The sequence below is a fragment of the Corvus brachyrhynchos genome, unplaced genomic scaffold (genome assembly GCF_000691975.1).
Source record: "Corvus brachyrhynchos isolate BGI_N302 unplaced genomic scaffold, ASM69197v1 scaffold307, whole genome shotgun sequence".
Taxonomy (NCBI): domain Eukaryota; kingdom Metazoa; phylum Chordata; class Aves; order Passeriformes; family Corvidae; genus Corvus; species Corvus brachyrhynchos.
Window position 1 is genome coordinate 1,878,988 of NW_008239288.1, and position 23,492 is coordinate 1,902,479.

At 39.5% G+C, this 23,492-nt stretch overlaps 1 protein-coding gene across 1 annotated transcript in view; it reads right to left on the reverse strand.

The window, feature by feature from the left end:
• Positions 1-1,964: 1,964 nt before the first annotated feature.
• Positions 1,965-23,492, reverse strand: part of CDC123 (cell division cycle 123) — a 31,786-nt gene continuing 10,258 nt past the window's right edge. The window contains exons 7-13 of the mRNA XM_017740353.1: positions 20,579-20,627; positions 18,886-18,961; positions 15,789-15,911; positions 12,492-12,520; positions 6,994-7,122; positions 5,104-5,241; positions 1,965-4,279 (exon numbers count right to left, since the gene is read on the reverse strand). Coding sequence (XP_017595842.1) covers positions 4,253-4,279; positions 5,104-5,241; positions 6,994-7,122; positions 12,492-12,520; positions 15,789-15,911; positions 18,886-18,961; positions 20,579-20,627 — 571 coding nt within the window. The 3' untranslated portion in view covers positions 1,965-4,252. The remainder of the gene's footprint in view (positions 4,280-5,103; positions 5,242-6,993; positions 7,123-12,491; positions 12,521-15,788; positions 15,912-18,885; positions 18,962-20,578; positions 20,628-23,492) is intronic.

Consider the following 23,492-nt stretch of genomic DNA (forward strand, 5'->3'; position numbering starts at 1 on the left):
TCCCTACAAGCTGCCAAAACACGTCCTTGGAAGAAGCCTGGCCAGCTGTTAAGAGGACCTTGGAGCAATCAAAGCACTATTGATATCCAGGTAGTACATTGCTGCAATAGTTCACATGAAGAAATATAGCAGGATACCTCCCTCCCCCAGTCTGCCCTCCCCAAAAGAAAGAACCAAAAAGCCCCAAACCACACTTACTGCAGTGCCAATGTCATTACTACTACAAAATCCTGTAATCACATGTAACTGCGTAAGGGCTCTGTATCGCTGAGAAAGCTTCAAGTCTCCACAAAATACACCAGTTATGGCAACAAGTCTTATTTTAGCTCTATATAATTTCAGGATGACCACAAGTTGGAGATTTTCTCTTTACCCAGGTCAGATAGAAGACACTTAATTCAACATCCAGACAAGCTTTTGCTAAGGTAGATTTATTAGGCCTCTAAACATCAGTGTTACCAAGTGTCCTTCATGAATGAAAAGAATTATGGTCCGTTTCTGTGTTACACTTTAGGTCCATCTTCTCTTGGCCAAAATTATGTATTTTAGTTCAATATTATTTGTTGAACTAATGTCCAAAATGTAACGTGTGTCCAAACACAACTTTTGGCCTCTAAGGTTGAAATCAATTACCAGGTGCCAAGCTGATTTGCCTATTTATGCTCCCTGACAAACACCCTGTGCTCCTCTCTGGCTATTTGACACTTCAAATTTGGGACAGTCTGTGAAAGCTGAACTCAGCCATGCACAAAGCTACAGAAGGATTTTTACACAGTTTGTGTCATGCTATTACCCATCTCCACACTGTCACTGCTCTGTTTTCGGGTCCTTTCACCTGGCAATGCTCACCTGAAAGCCTGAAACCAGGAGTGTGCAATGGTCTCTGTTGCCCCAATGAGCACCTGAACTGCATCTCACAGGGTACCTTTTTTCTGCATCCTGGACGTGAGCAATAGGTGAGTACGTAACAATGAGATACATGAGATCTCTAGCTAAGGGTGTCAGATGCAGTTATGTGGATTTTTACAAGCTGTGATCAGAATCCAACAAGTGCTTCTGATTTTACTGAGACTTGGGCCTGGATACTACTCCCCTACTTTTAGGGTTTAGGGGGTTTTTTAGGTATTATAGAGCACCACTCGAAAACGTGTCTTTGTAAGAGAAAGGGAAAAGTGGATAGGGAGAGGTTTTAAAATTCAGATCAGTATTATCCATGCTGCTGTTACTGCCAATTCTGATCTTAACATTTATCCAAATAAGAGACTGGGGGATGAGGAAAGACATGGACAATACCAGAGAAAGAAAAGTCAAAGGAGAACAAATGGAATGGACAGTCTGAAACCCAGAAGGACAAGAGTGTTACTCCAAACCCTGAACTAAGCCAGGACATGTTAAGAACTGCTACTTATGGGGTTACAGGAATCCTGATCCCCACTATCCATGTGGGAGATTAAACATCACAAGTATTGGTTGTGAAACAATGAGGACTTTTCCTTGGCAGAGCTGCAGCCCAAGAACTGAATCTCACTGCTGGAGCCATCAGACACAGCCAGACTTTTGCAGGGTTTGGCAGGCACAGAATCTGTATAAAATGACTGCATGTTACCTCCCTCTAAAACTTCTGTTTGCCATCTAGATGAGACTGCAAGCATCCTTACACTGTGTTTTAAGCATATAATTAAGAATATGTAGTATATAGTTGGCCCTTACTCGTCAACTGGTGATGATATAATTGAATTCCATGAACAAGGGACCTGAACAGTTGGAATTTTGTATCTTCAAATTTCTGTATATGATGGCTAGAGGCAGAAACTGCTTTTATGATGAAATACAAAAGAGTGTCATATACTATTCAGTGTAAAATTGATCTGAAGCATTTTTAATCTACCAACATTAGCTCCCTCAGCTCCCCAAAAGGAATGTTTCTTAATTATCCTAGATCAAAAGGACACATGGAGTGAAAATTCTTTTAGAAGAGGAATCTTTAATTTATAGACAAACAAAATTCACTGTCTGGTTACCTGAAGTTAGGGAAAAAAGCAAAGTACATCTAAAGTATGTATTTAAACTGTAGGGATATGGTATTTTAGGGGACCTGATCATGCAGATCTTATTGTTATATTGGGCATTTTTTCTGCACCAGGGCCTGAACATGGGACCAGTATTTTTGCTCTGCTATCTTTTATGGTTCTTCACTATGACTAAGCCCACATGAAGCAGGACCAGTTCCTGCAACTCTAAACTACAGTTCACTATCAGTGTTGGATAGCTTGGCTGAGCAGCCCGTGAATTCAGACTGGGCATCTGTCAGCATTTCACAGAAGAGAAACTCCAGCCTACCCATCTAAAGGGACACAGGGTCCCATCAAACTGGTCCCATCACCAAATATGTCCTGGTGAACATTCAGCAAAGACAGCTGAGAAGACGGTAAATTAATTTGTGAAGGCCACATGGAAGAGGTGGGAAACTATCTTCCAGCTTTAAACTAGGACTGTGTTTTCAAAGACAATACTCTGTAGTTCAGAAGCATTTATGAATCTGTTGGAAGTTCCACAGCATCATCTGTGTAAAGGAAATGTGGTTAGATCATCACAACAGTTTAAGTTATGGCTAGAAACTTTAAAAGAAAGAGGAAAGCGTTGTTAATTTTTTACACCTTGAAGTTCCTACCCGATTTAGAGACATCAAACTCAAATTTGAGAAACACTCATCCAAAGTCCTGCAGTATGGCAGGATTAGGTATATAGCCCAGCCCTGAGTTAATGATCATCTAATTTGAATACAAAAAGCTATTGAGAAGCAGGTTCCAATGCTTCAAAGGCAGGGCAGACTTGTTCTGACTCCAGGAGCTTTAATCTGTGATGTTTCACCAATGTGTGTCGTAGAACTTGATTCTTAATCTGCATAATCTTTAACTCAAGTAAATTTTCATTCAAAAGTGAAGCTAAATAAAGACAGTAAGTAATAATTTAACATCTTAGCTCAGATTTAACATCCAAGAACAGATTGTAACCAAGCACCATTCCAATCTGACAGCAAAAGCAAGGCAAAGAAACACAAACAGCTTTATATACACACACACATCACATAACAGGCTTGAAACAGGAACCAATTTCCAGGGGTTATGAACCTCCAAATGTCCTTTTGTTTCAATGGGAACTCTGCACACTGTTAATAAATTAGTGATGCCATGCAAACACCTATATCCAAAAGTCAGCTTGTGATTCACCTAAAACTGTCCTCCCCCACCTCCCAAACAACAGCAATTGGTAACAAGAGCTTCTGTTTCCCCAAATTTAGCCAAGCTTCCCTTTATACAAAAAACATGAAGTACCAAATGAATACAGAATTTTAAGAGCTGAAAGAGTAATTGCTTTCTTAAGAAACTCAGAGATGTGACACAAAAGAAACAAGACTGAGTCTGCATATAAAATTATAGGTTGTTGTTAACTACATATATTAAAGTCACAGATGATGTCTAGTATGTAATCATGTTTAAAAAATCAGGTTTCAAGAAAGCTTTACTATGAAAATGAAATGAAATTTGGTGAAGGTGAAAGAATTTTGTTGCTTTAGCGACTGTGAAAATATTACTTTACTTGAAATGCATTCAGAATTTCAAATTCCCAATATGTAAAATTTTCAAACCTTAAACAGTCTACTCTAGCTATAGCTGTTATCTGAAATGAAATATTAGCCCTTGTAACAAATAAAAAATCCCTTCTCCATTTTTTAGGGTTTTTTTTTACATAAAGGATGAGAAGTGCTCCCAAAACAAAACCAATTTACAATTTTTAAAGGTTACTACAGATAAAAATGTACATTCCTTCTTCTTTGTGACTACATTTTAAGCAAGACTGTGCCTGAATTCAGAGAATACGCCATGTTTTTACTGGACAAGCATTACATGTTGCTGTATTTACACTTTGGACTTTGGGGAGTCCAAAGGCGTAGCTCAGTGGCATCAATGTTCACATTATGAGATGGGAAAGCAGTTGTTCAGCTGCACTCAGGTTGTTGCTTCTTTGCACCTGGAATCCAGTGAGAACTCACCCTGACCTTCTGTGTTTCCCTGAAAAAGCTTTTCTACACTTTTGTATAAACCAACAGACACAGAGGATGAACAGCTCTTCAGTTCTTTCATTGACTATAAAAAGCAGGTTTTCTTTAAATCAAGAGTTTAATAGTTATGCTAAATACAGCTTTTGCCACATTTCTTGCTTGTAATTCAATGTAATGCTTCTGGGTACCTCAGTCATCATCTTGCTGATTTCTTTTCTGTCAACAGAACAGAAGAGTTCATAATGTTAGGACACAGTTATCTGAAGTAAGAGCACTAATAAATCATGACAAGTGTTTCCAGATACAATGGATTAGACAGTGACTGCATTTCTAAGCCATTTTTTGGAACAGTAAGAGATAATGTTTCCAGCAAATGGAAGAGAGCAATATCAACCCTCTCTCTCATCCCAAACAATAGGATGTTATTTCCAGTAAAGAATAAAATTTGCCTCGCCCATTAAATCATGGAATATACAAGGACCAGAAAACATAATGGTGGTGGCAAGAGTCAGTGATCCAGATGCAGGTAACCTGCCCTCCCTTCCCTACCTTACAAAGATGTCATGTTTTCCTGTCACTGTGCATCAAAAGAACAAAGAAAGTGGATTGAAAAAAGAACAACTCTTTCATGGTTTTCTCTAATATATTTGTCTTCTAACTTTTAAAGAAAAAAGTTAAAAACATTGAAAGTTAAAAGCATTCGCTCCAGGCGTTCAAAAAGCACATTTCCATTCATACTACATTCATATTTACATTTCAATAAGAAAGGAAACAGCTCAGTCCTTCAGTAAGATTTGTCAAACTACATTCATTGCTTCCCATAAAAATAAAATTAATTAACCAAAGTGAGAACAGTATGAAAGCTTGCTCTTCATCACTTCAGAAACAATTAACCCAACAATACATTGTGTGATGGCTTCATACATTGCTTTTTCTGTAACTATGTACTCTTTGTTAGTTACAAAAGCACAGTTCCAGGGACTTTGGAGTTTCCATCTGACAAAGGTGGAAAGTCAGAGATTCTTTCTGCTACTTCTTACCAGCTTAAGAAAGTCAATCAATTTGTGAACATCCTCTCCTGTGGAAAGGTCCACAAAGTCCTTGGGCAGTCGGTAGCTCAGGTAGGGACTGGGCTGGACTGTGACTTTGCTGTTCGTACAACGGAACACTGGATAATCCTTTGGAAAAGACACCAGAGATAAGACAAGAACAGTGGACATGGATGAAGCTAGAAATGTTTCTGGAACTCCTCCGTGAGACTGAGTCACGTTGCCAATGACTTTATTTGGCACTCATTCAACTAAACTTGCGCTTTCTAAAAATTGTAGCTTTCTTATAAAACCTCTGCCCACTTAGGAGCAATTTAAAATGTCAAACATGTTCAACAGTCAACTAATGGCTTTCATTAGCTCACTTTAAAGTTTTGACAATGTATCAGTTATTAATGTATTTAATAAACTCGTGCTTATGATGGTGCTGGAATAATGGAGCTATAAGGAACTTTGGGCAATAGTATCTATCTATGTATCTAGATAGAGCAAAATATTTTTGATAGAATCTGAAACAGGTCTTCACAGTTTCCCTGTTTAAACACATTTGCAACTATAACCTTACTGAAATTATAATTTAAGATTTCCAGCCAATTTACTTACTGAAGGAAAAAATACCTCTATTAAAGGGCCAAAAGTATCTCTAAATGCTCAACTGTAGCAACCGGTTTTGGGGAATAATATAATTTTCAGTTGAACACATTGACATGCAATGCAATTGCCAGTTTTACAGCAATAAACAACTTCATTTTAAAGAGAGATCAGTAACTTCACACCAGATTCTGTGACTGCTTTTCATCCAGGGTTGCACTACAGAAAACTGTGTAAAGCATCTGGCACTGAGAAAAAGAAATCCCAAAACAAAAATTCACGTGTCCCAGAGACAGCTCAAGAATTGGGAGTGTGTTTCAACAAAGGAGACACAGCTTTTAGGAGGAGGTTTCATGGAATGGGTTTTCATAACAACAGCCCCATGGTGAGACAGAGACAATGGCCTGAATGACAGCCTGGAGTGGTGTTTCTCTGTCAGTGTGTTATGGAAAGGGCCACAGGACTGAAGAAACTCTCAGATGTTAAAATTGGCTCAATGAAGCTTGTCATTTCAGTGACCTCCAATGCAGCTCAACAGCTAGGAAATAAAGAAAAGCCCACATTGACCAGCCACCTCTCTTCAGAAAAAAACCAAGTGTTTCCCAAGATCCACTAACACATCACTTTATCTCTTATCAAGCTGTCCAAGGACTCATTAAGATGTGAGGACTCTGTCTCAAGATGCAGTGAGAAAAAAAAGCTGGAATACAAAAAATGAAGACTATCCCTCCCTCTCTGTATTAACAGGAAGTTACTTGTTTTTACAGAGGAAATGCTGCTTGGAAGAGGGATGGAAAAGCCCTGCTCTGCAAATCCAGTGAGTTCAACCAGAGGACAAGGCTTCCCTGAGGGTATTCCAGATGAGGAAGAGACAGAAGTTAAGCTTCTGCTTGTGTCCCCCCAACCATAAAACTGGAGATGTGGGAAACTACATGACAGATATCAGGAAACAACAGATTTAAAGCAACAGATTTAAAGAAAAACTGAAAGGAGTGCATCAAAACTGTATAAAAGCAAGTTTCAGGGCCTCTTCTTTGCAATGGGGTCAAAGCTGCAATATGGGCTTGTACTGTTTGAACTAAAAATTCCCTTGCAGGCCTCTAAAACTAGCAGGTGATACTTGTTGAGATTAACTAATAAAGTAGATTCTGCTTACAAAGAGTCTACATTTCACAAGTTAAGGAGCTCCATTTACTTCAATGGGATTTGCATCACAATTTGATTATAACAGCAAAAGAAAGAAAAAAATAAGGCCATGAATCCTGTTGGATGTTATCCAGCCTCCCTCACCTGTTCTGTTGCTTCCCCTTCACTCTGGTCTCCTTTCAAGTTTTTCCCAGAGGTGAGTTCTTCCCATGTAAAGAGCAGGGAGTCTGTTACTTCACCAAATGGGTTAAAATCTATTAACCAAATCTTACCCTGCAAAGGAACCACAGAAGAATTAAAGCAAACGACAGAATTAAAACAAAACAAAACAAAACAAAACAAAAAAAAAAAAAAAAAAGAAAAAAGAAAAAAGAAAAAAATAGAATACATATACACTTAAATTATTGTAGTAAGGTTGATCTTTAGATAAAAAGATGTCAAAATTGAAACTACCTGGTTTTAAGCACTTAAAATATTTTAACATCCTTTACCTTATACAGTTCTATATCACAGCAAGCTGTGATGTACTAATTTACTTTAACTTTTTTTTAAACAGAAAATCAGACAGAGCTCAAATAAACTCAATGTATTTCTGTGTGAGGTGCTTTCAGATGAGCCCACAGAAGGTTCTGGCTAATCCCCATGATCCACCAAGATCCCCAGATGCTGAACAAAGAATAGGGGAGAGCACCAACCAAAAACCACAAAAAAACCTCCCAAACCCAAAACACAACCAAACGAGCAAAAAAACCCCTAACCACCCAAAAAGAGATTTTGCTTTCCATGAAAAACCACTTCAGCAATGCTGTACCATCCAGCAATCTAGAAAAATTGCTGTTCTTGTTCTTAGAAGGGACCCTAAAAACAGACAGCAGGGTCTGCAAAATGTTAGTGGAGCTCACGAAAGCTCTAAGATGATGTACAGATATAGATAAATAAAGAATAACTTAAAGGCACTTTTAATATTACATTACTAGTAGTCCACACTACTAGTAATCTTTAACACATCTGTGTTCCTAACAGTTGTGGTAGTGTGCACAACAGCACAACTGCTTTACAACTGAAAAATGAAAGCAGAGACTAACAAGACATACTAGAAGAAACAGAGGTGTGCGGGGGAGGAAGAAATAGCTTGTGTTGAGTCACCTTGAGATACAACCCCCAGCACGGGGCTATCTTCTCTTGGCCAACAAAGCATCAACTATTCTAATGAAACAAAACATTGTAATAAATTATAAGGAAATATGACTACAGCTGCTAGTAAAAATCTGCAAAATAAGTATTAAATTTGGAAGAAATCAGTTCTATCAAACAGGGAAGGAAAAGGCTGCAGTAACATAAGCAGGGCTGAAGAGTTTTATTGTGTTTATAATAAAGATCAACTGGAACTGGAAAACAAACCTGAAGACTGTGTAGCTACTAAACACTCGTTTTGCTTTCTCCACCTTTCCTTCATCTCTGAAGGATATTCTTGCTTGAAAAGATCTTGCCTATCTTGATACAAACAGCAAATACATTCAATTATTTACACTGCAGCCATCTGGTTTCTAACTCACAAAGATGCTTTTGAAGCGTCGGCAGAAAGTAACAAACATGGAGAGTGCCTCTCCCACCCACACCACCTGAGCTATCCCACAGGCATTAACACACCGTGGGACTGGAAATGATGGAAACCTGTGAGACAGCACAAATGCTCTGGTGGCTCTGTTACCATCCACAGCGAGCTCCTCGTGCAGGTGTGGGGAGTCCCAGCAGAGATGAAACCAGTGGTTATGATTTGCAATCTGGAGCTGGGCCAGCAGCCCAGCAGGGAGTGTGTGGTTGCACACAGGCTTTCACAGGTGTCTGTCTCAGGGCACGTCCACGGGGTACGGCTCTCACAGAGCACATTTTAAGAAGCCAAAGCACAGAAACAACAGTGCTGAAACCAGACAGCTTCAAAAAAACCTGCAAACTGGGGGACACAGACCTGAGTGGTTTCTTACTTGTTTTGGAAGGGTGAACAAGCCCAGATCTGCATGGTTGAGTTGCAACACCTCCGCACTAATATTGGCACCATCAGTGCAGAGCACCACTGGGGCAAGCTGCGCTGTCATTTCCCATCACTGGTCTTCCTCAAAAAGCTGTCACAAGTTCTCATTATAAGCAATCTTTTACTTCTGCTAATGGGGGTGTCTTGTTAGCTCCAAGGCAGCACAACGAGGAATCTGTGGGTTTAGATTCATTCTATCACTCTAGAAAAACAAGCTAATGAACCAATTTAATCACAGACAGCAGCAATGGTTGGCGAAGTTCATTCAGCAGTTCAGAGAATCTTTCCTGGGATCAGAAACATTTATACCTAATACTTCCCTATGAAAGGTTTTCACAGAAATTCCTCTTCACCCCAAATACATCCAGCTCAGCTTTTTCACAGGAACATTGAGATCATTTCTCTAGAGAATGTACCCTGGAAAAAACTGAAAATTGATTTTGAGAGTACTGAAAGCCACACATTTTTTGTGAGCACCCAGCAGTGTTTCTTCACCCCTGCAGACAGCAGTGCACCATCTACAGCAACAGCTGTTTCCTTGAGATAGTCTTAAATCTGCACTGAGCTTTGGTAGCTGAAACTGATGAGAAGTGGCAAAACAAATTAAGCATCTTTTTCCAGGGCTTATTAAAAGGAGTGTATGCAACCCTGGGTCAGTAACCGAACTGCCTTTTCTTAAGATTAAATGCTCTCTCAAGTCTTACATGCAATGTCATGATTTAAATACAGTTTCAGATGACTTGCACTGTGTATCTAAAAAGCAGTAGTAAGGCTGTTTATCTGCTATCTTCTGCCTTCTGTTAGTAATCTTTGTCATACGGGAGCACAGAAATGCACAAGCCAGGAAAAAAAAGTTGCACCTAAGTGGAGGGGAAGAAATCCCCCAACTTGTACTATATGGTATTTTTTTCTCATCCTAAAAGAAGGAATCAATAGATTCACCACACCCTGTCAGCTTCAAGCTTTGTTTTACTAAGGCATTAAGCAGCAGGGCGCTGAAAGGAAGTGCCCATGACAAAGCCTGTTGTTTAAAGGAAGTTAAAGACAGATAAAATGCAAACCGAACTGTTACATCTCCCTAACTCCAGCTGCACCTTCTTGCACAGTGACAATGCTCACAAGGCACAGACACAAGCACTGGTCTGCTCGATAACAAGAGCTGTGAGCCAGCCGCGGTCTGGAGCTGCTCCCTGCATTGCTCTCTTACCACAGTGACTTGTCTTGAACTTGGTTTGTTGTTCACACCTGAGAGACAACAAAGAGCAACAGCTTTTGTGAACTCCCACTTCCAACTCATCGAGCAGGACCTGCAGCAGCCAACTCTAAATAGTCTCTAAAGCAACTAAAGTGAGGATGGTCAGGGGGCTGCTGTCATTCACAACCTTATCAAACAACCTGCTTCTCCAAGCTGAATATTTAAGAGTTTAAAGGATTTAAAACAAGCAGAGAGTGAACATTTCTCTCTTTCTGTAGCTGAGGTTGCTGTGCAACCAGCCTGATGAGGAGCACGGGCTCTGGAAATTAATCATGCTCACAATATTCTTTTGCTGCCTGTAACTCACACGACAGGGGAGCGATGAATAACACAGTTGCAAACCACAATAGTATGTGTGAAAGGAGGAGCATCTGACACACAAAGGGCTATCTGGCAGTTTACAAGACCTGAGGGTAGAAGACACGGAGAGGAATCTACAAACAGATATATTTTATCTTGACAGATGAAGAAACACTGCTCATTTGAGATCCCACAGGCTGAAACCTTTTACTTAAATAATCTGTCTTCATGCCTCAGCAATGAGGCAGAGCACCCAACGGCAGAATCTGGTTCAATGTTCAAGTGCTGCTCCTCATTTCCCCTGACAGCATCCTCACGTCTGCCGTTCTGAGCCTGGGCAGGTAATTTCCATTACAGCATGGCTGCTCTAGCCCACAGCCTCATTTTAGGTACCTACATTAAAAGTTGGGCTGAGAAACAGTACAGTTGCTGCTTTCCACTAAGACACGTTCCTGTTTTGTAAACTATGGCAAGATTTACTATTACACAATTATAAAATAGTTCAGCAACACTGAAAATGAGAATCAGGACTTACTCCCAATACACCCAACTCAACTGTAATAAAGACTTTCTCCAATCCCATAACTATAAACAAGTCAAACAGTGAGACTCAAACATATATAACAAAAGTATGTAGACATTGGTTTTGCATTTCTGGTTTAGGATTTCGAAAAAAACCCATAATCTAAACACTTACTTTTCATGCAGTAATGTGATTCTCAAAATCAGGTTATGATTCCCTAAATCAGGTTTTGAGATTTAAGGATACATAATGCATTTTTGCTTGTGGTTGCTTTTAAAACAACGCATGTGAGCCTTTCAAGCACAATTCATCTGACCAAATACTCCGCTCACACTAGAAGTCAAGGTTACTAACTCTGATATTGGTACCTGAAGTTCATAGAATTGTTTAGGTTGGAAAAATTCTCTAAGATCATCAAGTCCAACTCTTAGACCAGCACCTCCATGTTCACCACTAAACCACACCCCTAAGCACTACATCTCATGTCTTTCAAATAGTTGAGGTGGGATGTTTCTCCCCAGCTCCATCACTATCTGGATGTTGAGGGTTCTGATCTGTCCAATTCTCAGAACCACAGCTGGAGCAGCTTGAAAAGAAAAAAACTGGCTTCCATCTGCCACAAACTGGGCACACCACATTCATATCCTCTTTTGACCATTATCCCTTCCTACCCTAGACTTCCATAAACAAACCATTTTCCCATCTCACAAAGATAATCTGAAGAAATATTAAGGATAAGTTTTGATGAGTTCAAATGCCGTAGTGAAAAAACACACAGGGGAAAAAAAAATAAAGCCCAAGGAAATATCTGTCTTAAAAGAAAATGTCCCAAACCTGTTTGTGTTTAAGAGACATTTGTACAATGCCCTTAATCAAAGAGTCATGAAATATCCTGAGTTGGAAGGGACCCACAAGGCCACTGAGTCCAACTCCTGACCCAGAACAGGACAGCCCCAAGAATCCCACCATGTGACTGAGAACGACACGCTTTAAGTTTTGGTCAGCCTTGAATTGGTCAAGCAGTAGGACTTGATGACCATTGTAGGTTCCTTCCAACTGAAATAGTCTATTCTACTCTAAATTACTGCAGCAGGGACGCTCCATAACAAAAGTTTTTTGTCATAACAAAAACTAAGTTGCCTTTTGTACATTCACAGAACTGAGAAAATTGCAGCTGAAGCCAAAGTTCTGTGCTTTAGGAGGGACAACTTCTCTGGAAGATATTAACTAAATAATTACGTCACTGGCACAGATATATTTACAACCCTAATCCTATTATTTTCCTACTGTCAACAGTGTTTAACATAGAAAAAGGCCTGTGGAACAGAATAACATCAAGTTGGTTTTAGGGTTTTGCTCGGTGTTTTTTTGCTTGGTTGGGTTTTTGCTTTGGCGGGATTTTTTTATTTGGTTGGTTGCTTTTTTTTTTCCAGGACCACTTCTAGGAAGAGGAAGCTATTACTTGCTTGATCTTTGTGGCATTTCATGTTTTCACAGAAGAAACAATTATATACTACATATTGTTCACTTACCCTGCTGTCTCTGTACACATCAAAAACAACTGAAAAGGAGAGAAAAAAAGTTAATTGTAAAAGATATATAATTTCACAGAAGATGTCTAAATCTGAATAGATACTTGTGTACACAGCACAATCTGCAAAGTCAGTATGTCTAAAGAACTGCAAGCCAGAATTTGGTACATTTCTAAGAGGAAGCTGAAACATTTCAAGAACTACTGTTAATGCACTGGGAAATCAGCTGCTGGGTTTTTCCATTTAATGCTGGTTTCTTCTGTTGATTTTACCCCCAATGAAGAATATTTGATAAACTCTTAGCCCAGAGAGCTTATCTTTGACATTACTCCTGTTTTGTTTACAGCAGAACAGAGACACTTCAGGGAAGGATCAAGACTCCACTGTGTTGGACATTGCACAAACATTTAATAAGAGAAAATTCCTGCTCCACAGACATTAGGATTTCAGCAGCTAACAAGACAAACAAGTTGTAGGAACAAAGGGGTTGGTGCAGTGAAATGGCCATGTTTGATATCACCCAGAGCAGACACAGCACACCTAATTAATACCAGCAACTCCTCCAAACAACCCCCTTACCACTCAGTGACTGACTCAAAGCTGCCTTGCCTGGCTCCACTGTTGTTCCTCCCCTTGGCTTAATTAAACATGACTCTATATGCAGCTTTCCATCAGCTTCTGTTCTGTATGGTTAAACAAACCTTTGAGTTGTCTTTCTGTTGAGCTAGGGAATCAACAGGGAAGCATTCAGGCATGGCTACATGCAAAAGCTGTACCAGCTTAGCAGGAAGAAAGGGAGAAAAAAAATATTTAGAAAAGCCTCAGACAAATGCTGTATTGTTACTTCCTTCTCTAATAAGGGAATATTTCAGCTAAGAGATTTCCCAATACATGTGGATAAACTAAACTCAGGATGACTGCAGAACACTTGAGTCTCAGGAAGCTGCCTGTCAGGAACAGGGATGCTGACTGACCACATCCATGTATGTAAAGCTTAATCTGACATTTCATGCGAAGCTGCCTGAGCTAAGGGCAAACCACAACTCCAAAAGCCAAAGCCAGGCACGTAGCTGGTTTTTACCATGCAGCCTAAAAATCCACACAGCTTTTGCACAAGCTCAGTTGCATCAATGCAAAAGTCACTCCAGGATTAAGGGCTCCATTTTCCCAGGAAGACAAGCCCTCAGTGGCTAAGCCAGTCATCAATGCAACGGGGAGAACAGGAACCCAGGATTTCTTCTCCAGCTGTTCAACTGAACTTAGTGCCTGTACCACATCCTCTCCTTAGTTATATCCCAAAGATATCCCTTGCATCTGATGGTTTCTATAGTGAGCTTAAAGCAAGCCCATGCCAACCACTGAGGCTAATGGTATTTATTGGGATTCACAGCTTGGGATTCAGACCGATTGCACGCTGAGGACTGGTTCAGGACACTCACAAACACTGAACAAGAAGAAAACCTCAACTGTTCCCTCTCCTTAGGGATCACCTCAGAGCAGGAGTGTCCCGTGCCAGTGAGACTGTAGTGAAACTTCACCAGAAACTGCTCAAAACAGAGGGAAAGCCAAAGCCCAGCTCTGCAGTATCGACACCTCCAGAGCCCTGCTCTTACTGAGCCCTTATCAAAGGTATTTAGAAGGTTCTAACATAATTTAGAAGCATTTATAAAGCATTCACCCATCTGTTATCCTACTGCTCTGACTCTGCAATGCTTCAGCTGCTCTGACTCAACTCTTCCATCTGGAGATGCTACCAGACCAACTGGAAAAAGCAGTGCAAACAGCATCAAAATCCCCAATGAAACAAGAAGTCAGGAAAAAAGCTGTAATACCTTTCCTTTTAAAAGCAAACAAACAAGCAAACCCAGATTTTTATTGTTAACAACACATATGCTACCAGGCAGTGGATCAAGGGAGATGATGGGGGAATAAATGAAATGTGGTAAAAAAAAAAACACCCACAAAACCCCAGAAAACATTTTCTGCGTGGCATTTCTCTGCAGATGGACTAGCATTTAGTGCCTAAGAATAAAAGGTTAACAAACCTTCATCCCAGAAGGTTGCCCTGAAACCTCCTTTTTCCTCGAGGCAACTCAGATGGCATCCTTTATATAAGATGACATTTCAGACCTTTCAGTTCACCTGACAGCCATTTCAGAGCCTAAATCTAGGCATCAATTTCCAAAAATAGTGCCCTGAATTCTTATCTATCAGTTGATTACATACCAGCTAAAATTACATTGGAACACAGAGGAAAATTAAAAGGCAGTAATCAGAATGCGAGATCTATATGACTGATCTTACTTCAAAATGTAAGGCTATGGACTTATTAAATTAGTGTACTGATTCCACTGGTCTTCTCCAAGCAGCAGGTCATGACAACTCTTCTGGACTGAAATAAAGAAGCTCTGCAGAATCAAATTGTTAAGAATTTTAATATAACAGAGACTGGCACCTGAAGGTACCTTTTTCAGACAGTCAGAGAGGACAGATCTACTTGACTGCTCTGGTGGCTCAGTAAAACAATAATGTTAAAAACCCACCTACAGGCTGATTTTTTCAAAGCTTTAGAGATGACAATAAACTGCCAGAAAATTCTTATGCTTATGGATTTACTAAGCTGAGGTTTGGTCCACACCAGACCTGATTTAAATTTCTTCGTCATGTTTTTCACCACTATTGATCACCCATCACAATGCAACACCATTCAATTCTCACTAAACCATGTTAGAAAACTATTTCAAATCAAATCTGCAAAGGACTTCACATTTAAAGAACAAGACAATTTACTTGGGCTGATTAGATGCATCAATATGGCCTTTATTCAAAGTTTCAGCACCAAACCTGGTGTGCATTGACATTCTAGGAGAAATAATTAAAACTTCTTGAAAAGAACCTTAAAAATCCTTTATTCAAGGAATACATCAATAATTCAGCAGCAAACATCTGACAACATCTTTTTAAACAAGTATTCTTCTTACTAAATGCCTTTTGTCAAGGATCTCCTACCTCACTTTTCTGGTATAAAAAATATTTTCAAGTATAAGGAGAAAAAGCCTTAAAAAAAAAAAGTTATTATGCGTTCTGAAGGGATCTTTCACTCATTTGTGTTTTCTCGAAGAGCTCCAGCCATTCATTCAGCGTTTTTTTGTTGCCAATGTAATTCCAAACCTTTGCTGCTCCACGTGCTGTAGCCACGAGAGCTTTCAGACTCTCCCCAAGTTAAAGAGAACCAAGCCCTGTGAAAGCAACAGTTAGGAAGAGATGCATACCCACAGATACCATCAAGATACTTACAGTCTTCATCCAAGAATTTATACTGTATGTGTTTCTTGAAAAACTCCTGTATGGATCTACAGATCTCCTCGTGTTGCTTAGAGATGTGATCGTAGTACTGGGTGTAGTCCCTCTGGGATATACCTGTTAATAATTTCAGTTAATTATAATTATGAAGAGCTCTGGGCATGCAAAAAACCCAACCAGAAAAATACATTTATCAGACACAGAAGATTGGGTTTTCCCAACTTTTTACCATTATCAGTAACTTACTGTTTGGCTTTATTCTGCTATGCCTGAAGTACTTCCATTAGGAATCTCTTCCTTGAACAGCTCTGTTCTACAGTTTGTGAAGATCACTTTCTATGTACATGCTTTCACTATTTTAAAGTGAATTTCAGGAGGAACCTTTGCCTGTGTTTAAGTTTCCAGCTCCTGTCTTTTCCTTTCAGTTTTATTCCCTTCGGTTACTGTGGTCAAAAACCTTGTTCTGCACATCACACGCAGGGACCGCGATTTGGAACCATGAAATGCCAGGGGTGGAAGCTAAGCTTGCACATTAGCAATGATGATGGATCCTTGGATACCACAGATGCTCATTTAACTTATTTTTTGAGTGCAGAATAACACATCCCTGTTTGATAAGGCACTACAGGTGAAACCTTAAACCCCAAAATCAGTGAGATGGCATGCAGGCCAGTACCTTAGTGCTCCCATTTGCTCCCTCAAGGGCTTTCTTGCCTGTGCGGCACTAGACAAACCATCCTCCTACAAGTTCTTAATTTCACACATTTGTCTACAAGACAATGGTTTAAAATGACATCAACAGGATTATACACTTGCATGCATCTTGAGTGACAAGAGTTCTCACACAGGATGTGTCAACATAAAACATTGCAATACCCTGCTTGACAAATGTCAAATCCAAGACCTGCCCCATTACTGCAGAATGAGTAATTCAGGCTATTTACATACAAAAAGAGAATTCCCCAAGGAAGATGTATCAGTGACGTTAGTTTGCTGTTTTAACCATATACAAAACACAGAGTTTTACTGTAAGACAATGCTGACTACCTCCAAAGATGTGCTCTTTTTAAAAAAGTTCATATAAAAACTTTATGATGTCAGTGGAACTTTGAATTTTTAATACAACTGCAAAGCTTAACTTGAGCCTAAAAAACAACCCAAGAGATGATGGTATCTCAGGGGATGCAGATGTGTAACTGGAAAATCATTCACTACACTGCAAGTATCACTCTTTAGTTTGACTGACAGGCTTATTAATTTTGAGAGCATGGGAACTGGGAACACATTGTGAAAAATCTTGGAACTACATTCAGAAATGCAGCTGGAGTGCTAGCTAAAAAAAAATTATTGGCAGATCTACTAGGTTTCAAAACCTAGTCATGAAATGCACAGTGCTTAATTATCCAGTGTACAAATGCTTTGAGGTATTTGAAAGTAAATATTAGTATATATATAAAAATATGTTCTATGATAAATCTACATTCAAATGTTTTAGAGGTTATTACAGCAATGTGTATCTCTGGCAGGTGTGGTGTTCCATCACAGAACAGGATAGGATTCAGGTCTTTTCCCATCAAAAAGCTCTGTCAGGAGCCATTAAGCAATATTGACTTAATGGGACACCTCTGCTGCTAGGAAGATAAATCCTGTTACAGAGAGCTGTAATACACTTGCAACTGGCATAAATGGAGAGAAAATAGGAAGATGAGCACAGGAGCACCAGAAGGAACAGACAAATAAAAGGGCTTAGGAGAACGGTGTGTGTTGACAGCACCTGGATTAGCACAGCTCAAAACATCTATGTGCAGCTCCATAGGAAACCCAGATCAGGAAACAAGGAACAGGGAGTGTGTTCCCAAAGGTTCACAGACTGGATGCAGCAACAAATTGCTGACAGCTCCCAACAGGTACAAAAATGCACAGCCAAAACAAGCCCACAATCACCATGCCGAGAAGACAGGAGAAACAATGAGAACTACATCGCCAATATCCCTGGCCTTCCATATCATCACAAGGAACCCTGAAGAGACCACTTGTAGATATGGAGCTTGGTGCTTGTGAATTTGTAGGCATGAGAGAGGCAAAGTGAGCAAACCTGGTTTTATCCTAAAGCAAAAAAAACCCCACCTTCCTTCCTGTAAAGTCTGGATTTGCTCCACCACTGCTAAAATATTTCCTTGTTAGAAGAGTTCAGGCAGAATGATTCAACCTTGTTAAGAACAAATGTGCACTACTCCTGTGTGCTATTTGAGTTTCTGTTCATCTCTAAAGATTGTATGGTAGACCACACCAAAACCAAACTCCAGAGTAGTACTTAGCCTGAAATTAAACCCCTCAATTCAAGCACCTTTATGTATACTAGGTATCTCATTACTTGCTATAGTCAGCAGGGAATAGTCAACACAGCCAGAGGAGTAAAACTGAGCTAAATTTACCATAAATTACCCTAAATTTACCCTACTCAGCTGCCTACAACACATGCTCTAGCACAATCTGCCTGTTCTCCAGCTGCCAGAGGTCTCCCAATGCACCCACCAGCTCTGTGCATGCTGTGGATGGATACCCTGGCTCTTCAGTGCCACTTGAAATGTTTTACATTTAGGATTCTGTACCTGAGTAACAGAACAACAGGTTCTAACTAAGCTACAGTGAATTTAACATAAACTCAAGACACTTCCCAGACCTGTGGAGATGTTCTGACCTCCCCAGCTTTCTGCATATAATATCCACGTGGGGTCATGTATTTGCAGCACAACACACAACTGCCTCTGTATTCATTCTGCAAGTTGGAGATGATGTAATTTGCTCCTGAATCACTCACAAAACTGCCTTTGGGTGAAGTTTCTGAATTAACAATGAAATTAAGAATATTCCCACTGTAATGGTGAGCATGCTGTGTTATCAGGCTTTCAAATACAGTGGAAAGTGAGATGTGGCAAACCACATTTTAAATTACAGAAAGAATAAACCATTAATTTCAGAAATGAGGTGTGAAAAGAAAGAACTCTCTTCAGATTTAGCTCTCATTCAAGAAAGCAGAGAAACTCCTCAAAACTTCATCCAATAATTTTGTTTTTAAGAAATTCCTTACCTAAAAGCTTGTTTTCCTTAACAAAGCATCTGAATTCTGCACCAGGGATTAGTTCACACCATTTGCGAAGAACAAGCTGTGGAGGAAAAACAAATGACAAAGTATTGTTTCAGAAAAGTAACAGCGTCCTTTTGTCAACAGGTCTGCCTTTTAGAGCTACAGTTTTGCTGTAATGATAAAATGACCATTGATACTAGAAAACAAAACAATCTTAAACTGCAGTTCACATAATCATCTTTGCAAATATTTCAAAGCAATTAGATTTAATATTAATTTCAGAGAATCACAAGATGCTTTCAGTTGGATGGCATCTCTAAAGACCATATAGTCTAAACTAGCCTAAAGCAGAAAGGTTCAGATTGGATGTAAGAAACCATGAGGACTGTCAAGCATTGGAAGAGCTCCCTTACAGAGGTTGTGCAGCCTCCACCCATTGAGGTTTTCACACCAGATTTTATAAAATGCCATGCAAGACAGTATGATCTCATTCCTTACCCAGCTTTGAGCATGAGGATGGACTAGACACCTCCCAAGGCTCCTTCCCACCTTAATTATCTTATGCTCTTCCACTTTGTACAGTATTTATAACTGTGAAATCATTTATGAAACAACTTCCAAGTTACATTAATGATAAAGCATGGAAAATAAAAACTCTGATGTACAACACAACAAATCTGTCATGGAATTGGCAGAAAGTTGCTCCCTAGTCAAAGGAGCTGATGAGCAGAATTAAATTTATCCAAATCAACATCTATTCTGGTACACACCCAAGCAGAATCCTGTGACGCCTTTGAAGGCGCAAACCAGTTAAAATAAGGACACGGGATAGAAATAGAAAGCAAACTATTACAGTCAATAGGACAGACTGCCTGGGAATTAAAGCATCTCTCTGGCACTTTCTCAAGTTTCTGCATTTCCTAAGCTGAAATATTCAGAAGGATCCATGGTTTTCAAGGCCCAGCTACTGCTACTGGGTGCTGGAAACTCCCAACACCTTTAAACTGCAGCAGAAAGCTTCAGTAACCAGAGATGACATTCCTAACTACAGTGTAAACATGAAACTCTTTTTTCCAACTTTTAGATGTTTTGTATCTTTAAAGCACACTTGATAGTGCTTTAAAATAAAACAAGGTTCATTCACTTTTCAAAAGCCCTTTAAGCCCACAGCATGATGACAAATGTTATATTTACATAAAAACTATTATTAGAGAGATGACTAGATGTTACCATAAGAAAAGCAGCTCCATATTAACAGTTTATAGCATCTCTAGCTGAACATTTTGATCTGGTAACAAACATAGGAAAAATAAGATGTGACAGACCACTTCAGTTCAGGATGTCCTCAGGCACTGCAGCAAGCCTCAACCTTGGTAACCTCAGTGTGATGTTCACAAGCAGCTCACCATCAAGAATATATGACTTTGAGCTACTGAACTTGTCCTTCCTGTCAAAACCTGACAGACATGAGAGTACATTGCAAGGAAGCTTCTCAAGTCTGCACTTTAGCTCACCTGATCTGCAATTACATGAACTTCTTATGACCTGCAGTGCCGAACCAGACTTCCCCTCATATCCAAAGCAACATGAATAAAACAAACATAACACATTTTATGGACACAAACCCAAGCACAAATGTCACCCAGACTGTGAACAGTTCTTTTAAATTACTTAGAAATCATGAAAGAAGTCCTACCTCATAGTTCAAGGAAGGATCAGGGGAATCATCAGTACAGTGAATAAATCTAGAAAAGTAAGGCACAGGCTTCAAAATCTGCTTTACATGTAAGATTTTAGCCATAGTGAGAAAAATACCCCCAAATGGTGAAACATGAAAACTACTGTTAAATTATTTCCAGTATGTACAAAACAAGTAAAGGCAATACATCAACAACAACCCTCCTTTTAACAATTATCGGGGGAAAAAAAAAAAAATCACCTCTTTTCTTCTAGCGCAATTTGGAAGCACTTAAATCTGGACAGGGATGTGTCCAAAATGTATTTACTCACTGTTGATTTATTTCTGTTTGAATCAACAGTGCTGCTCCTTTCCCCTTGTATTGTTACGTTGGCTTAACTAAATTCTCAAAAAACCCAACAAACTTGAACAATCTAATCCAGTTTCACTGCAGCATGTTTTTTTCCCAAGTACTTTTAATGTTTAACTTCCCAAACCACAGAACAGAGACTCATTATCATGCCTTACAGCAGTTCATTTCTATGAATAAAGGATGCAAAACAGCAATGCTGCTCAGCATTTCTGATTCCATAGCACGGTATCTTTCTAAATTAAGAGCCTTAAGAAATACTCTTACAAATCTCTTGAGAGTGGGAATAAACAAAACTATTTCCATAACTGCACGCAGATGTCAAGGTTTTGTCCCTTGTGAGTAGCTGACACTGTGGGTCTCCTTTCAGGAACTAGCAAGAATGGAGGCAGTTATAAGTGAAGTCAACTTCCACATACCTTTTGGTCATTTTACAGTAAACCTCGCAATAGATTCTGTAACTTTCAGAAGGAATTCACAAAAGAACATGTGTTTTCCTTTGAATTCTACTCCCTAACCTTAGTGGAAACAAACTACTCGGAAGCACGGGACTGTGTTAAGGGTTACTGCTGAGCAATAGTCCTAAATGCAATATTTATAGGATCTCCTTTTGGCAGTGAACTTCATTCAGCAACCCAAAAGTCTCACATAAACATTGCATTTGTAAGACATGGCTGCCCAGCCTTCGGTTTGAAGTGAAGAGCTATCGTAAGAGTTCATTCTGTATGCTGCCAGCAGAAATAAATTTCACACATTTTAGTTTAGACTTTAATATCCACAACGCACAGAAAAGTAGGGCAATACAGGCAGGCTTTCCAAAAGCACAGTGATCAAACACATCATATTTATATCTGTAAGCCTGTGTAAACAGATAACATCCTTCAACTACAGTTTGGATTCCCCGCAATTTAAGATCTGTCAAGGCAACAGAAACAAACCCATGAGAGCTCACAGTTTTCCTAGACTCAAAATTCCTCCCTTACTAGAGTATACGCCTATCATGCTGAAGAAAATATCCCACACACACATAAAGCCAATAACAAACTGTATCTATAAAGGCAGCACATGGAGTTTTACAGTCCCTGCACATGAGGACCTGTATTACCCCTCACAGATTCCATATCTGAGATCGAGGTACCTGCAATCTGCTTCATTCCAATAACACACACAGTTTTCCAGCAGTTAAAAAACCCCAGCCTTATAATCAAAATTATTCCCTAACTTGACCCTCAAATATTTTGGCAAAGAGCTATGTGGGGAAGGATGGTTCCACTTCCCTTGTAAGTCAGAAAATGAAATCAGGTGCCATCCCAAGCCCCACAGACTGTGCAGGTGTTGCTGCAAAATCAAGCAAACAGGCAAAATGACAAATACAGGCAAAAATACTGCAAGTCACAGTAGGGGTATTTTTCTTGAGCCTTAATGCCAGAGGACTGAGTACAAATGAGGACAAAGTGGGAGAACACAGTGGAAGACAAAACAAACTCATGTGTCTGTAATGTAATTTTCCTTCTAAATATTATGAGTTTTCATCGACAAAAGATCACCTCTATTTAGGGGTAAATTTTGGGCAACTTGAGGCTGCAATTTTATACTTTTTACCAGCTTATTGTAGCATTTACTGTTGAGGCCCATGTGAACTCATGTATTACAGATGGCTTTTTGATCACCAGAGGCACAACCCTAAGTGGGGTGTCTTCAACCCACATCCTATTCAGGTTTGGACATACTTGAAAGAACAATCAGAAAGATTTCAGGAAGCTCAAATTGAGACATGCCTGGGCTGTATTTTCTGAAGCCTCTGAAAACTGTAATTTTGAATGCCACAGGTGAAGGGAAACTGTTTTGCTGTGTTGTGGTCAACAGCTTTTTTACAGAGTTATACACAGACATCAAGACCAGAAGGATCAAGATCTCTTTATATGTGGCAGCTCTGTGTCAAACTCCAAATGCAAATACTTGACCACTTGACATGCTACACAAAGCCATTATGCAGGTCAGTTTTCAACACTGAAAAAAGCAATTTAAGAAGGTTTGCAATTTTCTCCAGTACCTACCCTGCTAAGAAAGCCATGAACTCATCTGCAAATCACTGAGATAATTAGGAACTATTATGAATATGATGAGAATTATAAAATTTATTCTGTACCTGATACTTCCCTGCTATTATCTCAGTTTATTTTAAAACCGTATTTAAAAAAATATAAGGAGAAGCTTTTAACAGCCTTTGAACTGTATCTTTATTCCTTGAATATTGAACCTTGCTGGAACTTTGAGGACTAAAAGAAATAGGAAGTTCATGCACCACTCAGAATCTTGTACTACACTGTAAATTGCTAGGAAAAATGGGGCGAGAGTAAAACCCAGAGGGAAAAAAAATCATCATCAAAGGCCTCGTTTTCCACATCCTCTCATGTGGAACTGCCTACCTTGAAACAGCTTATATTAAAGCCTGAACTAACAGCTCCTGTTCCTGCAAAAAGATACTGGCGTGCCAAGGCACATTCTTCATGATCCAACACTGCCTCCTATGTTCTGTTAGGAGAACACAGGCTGTTCTTC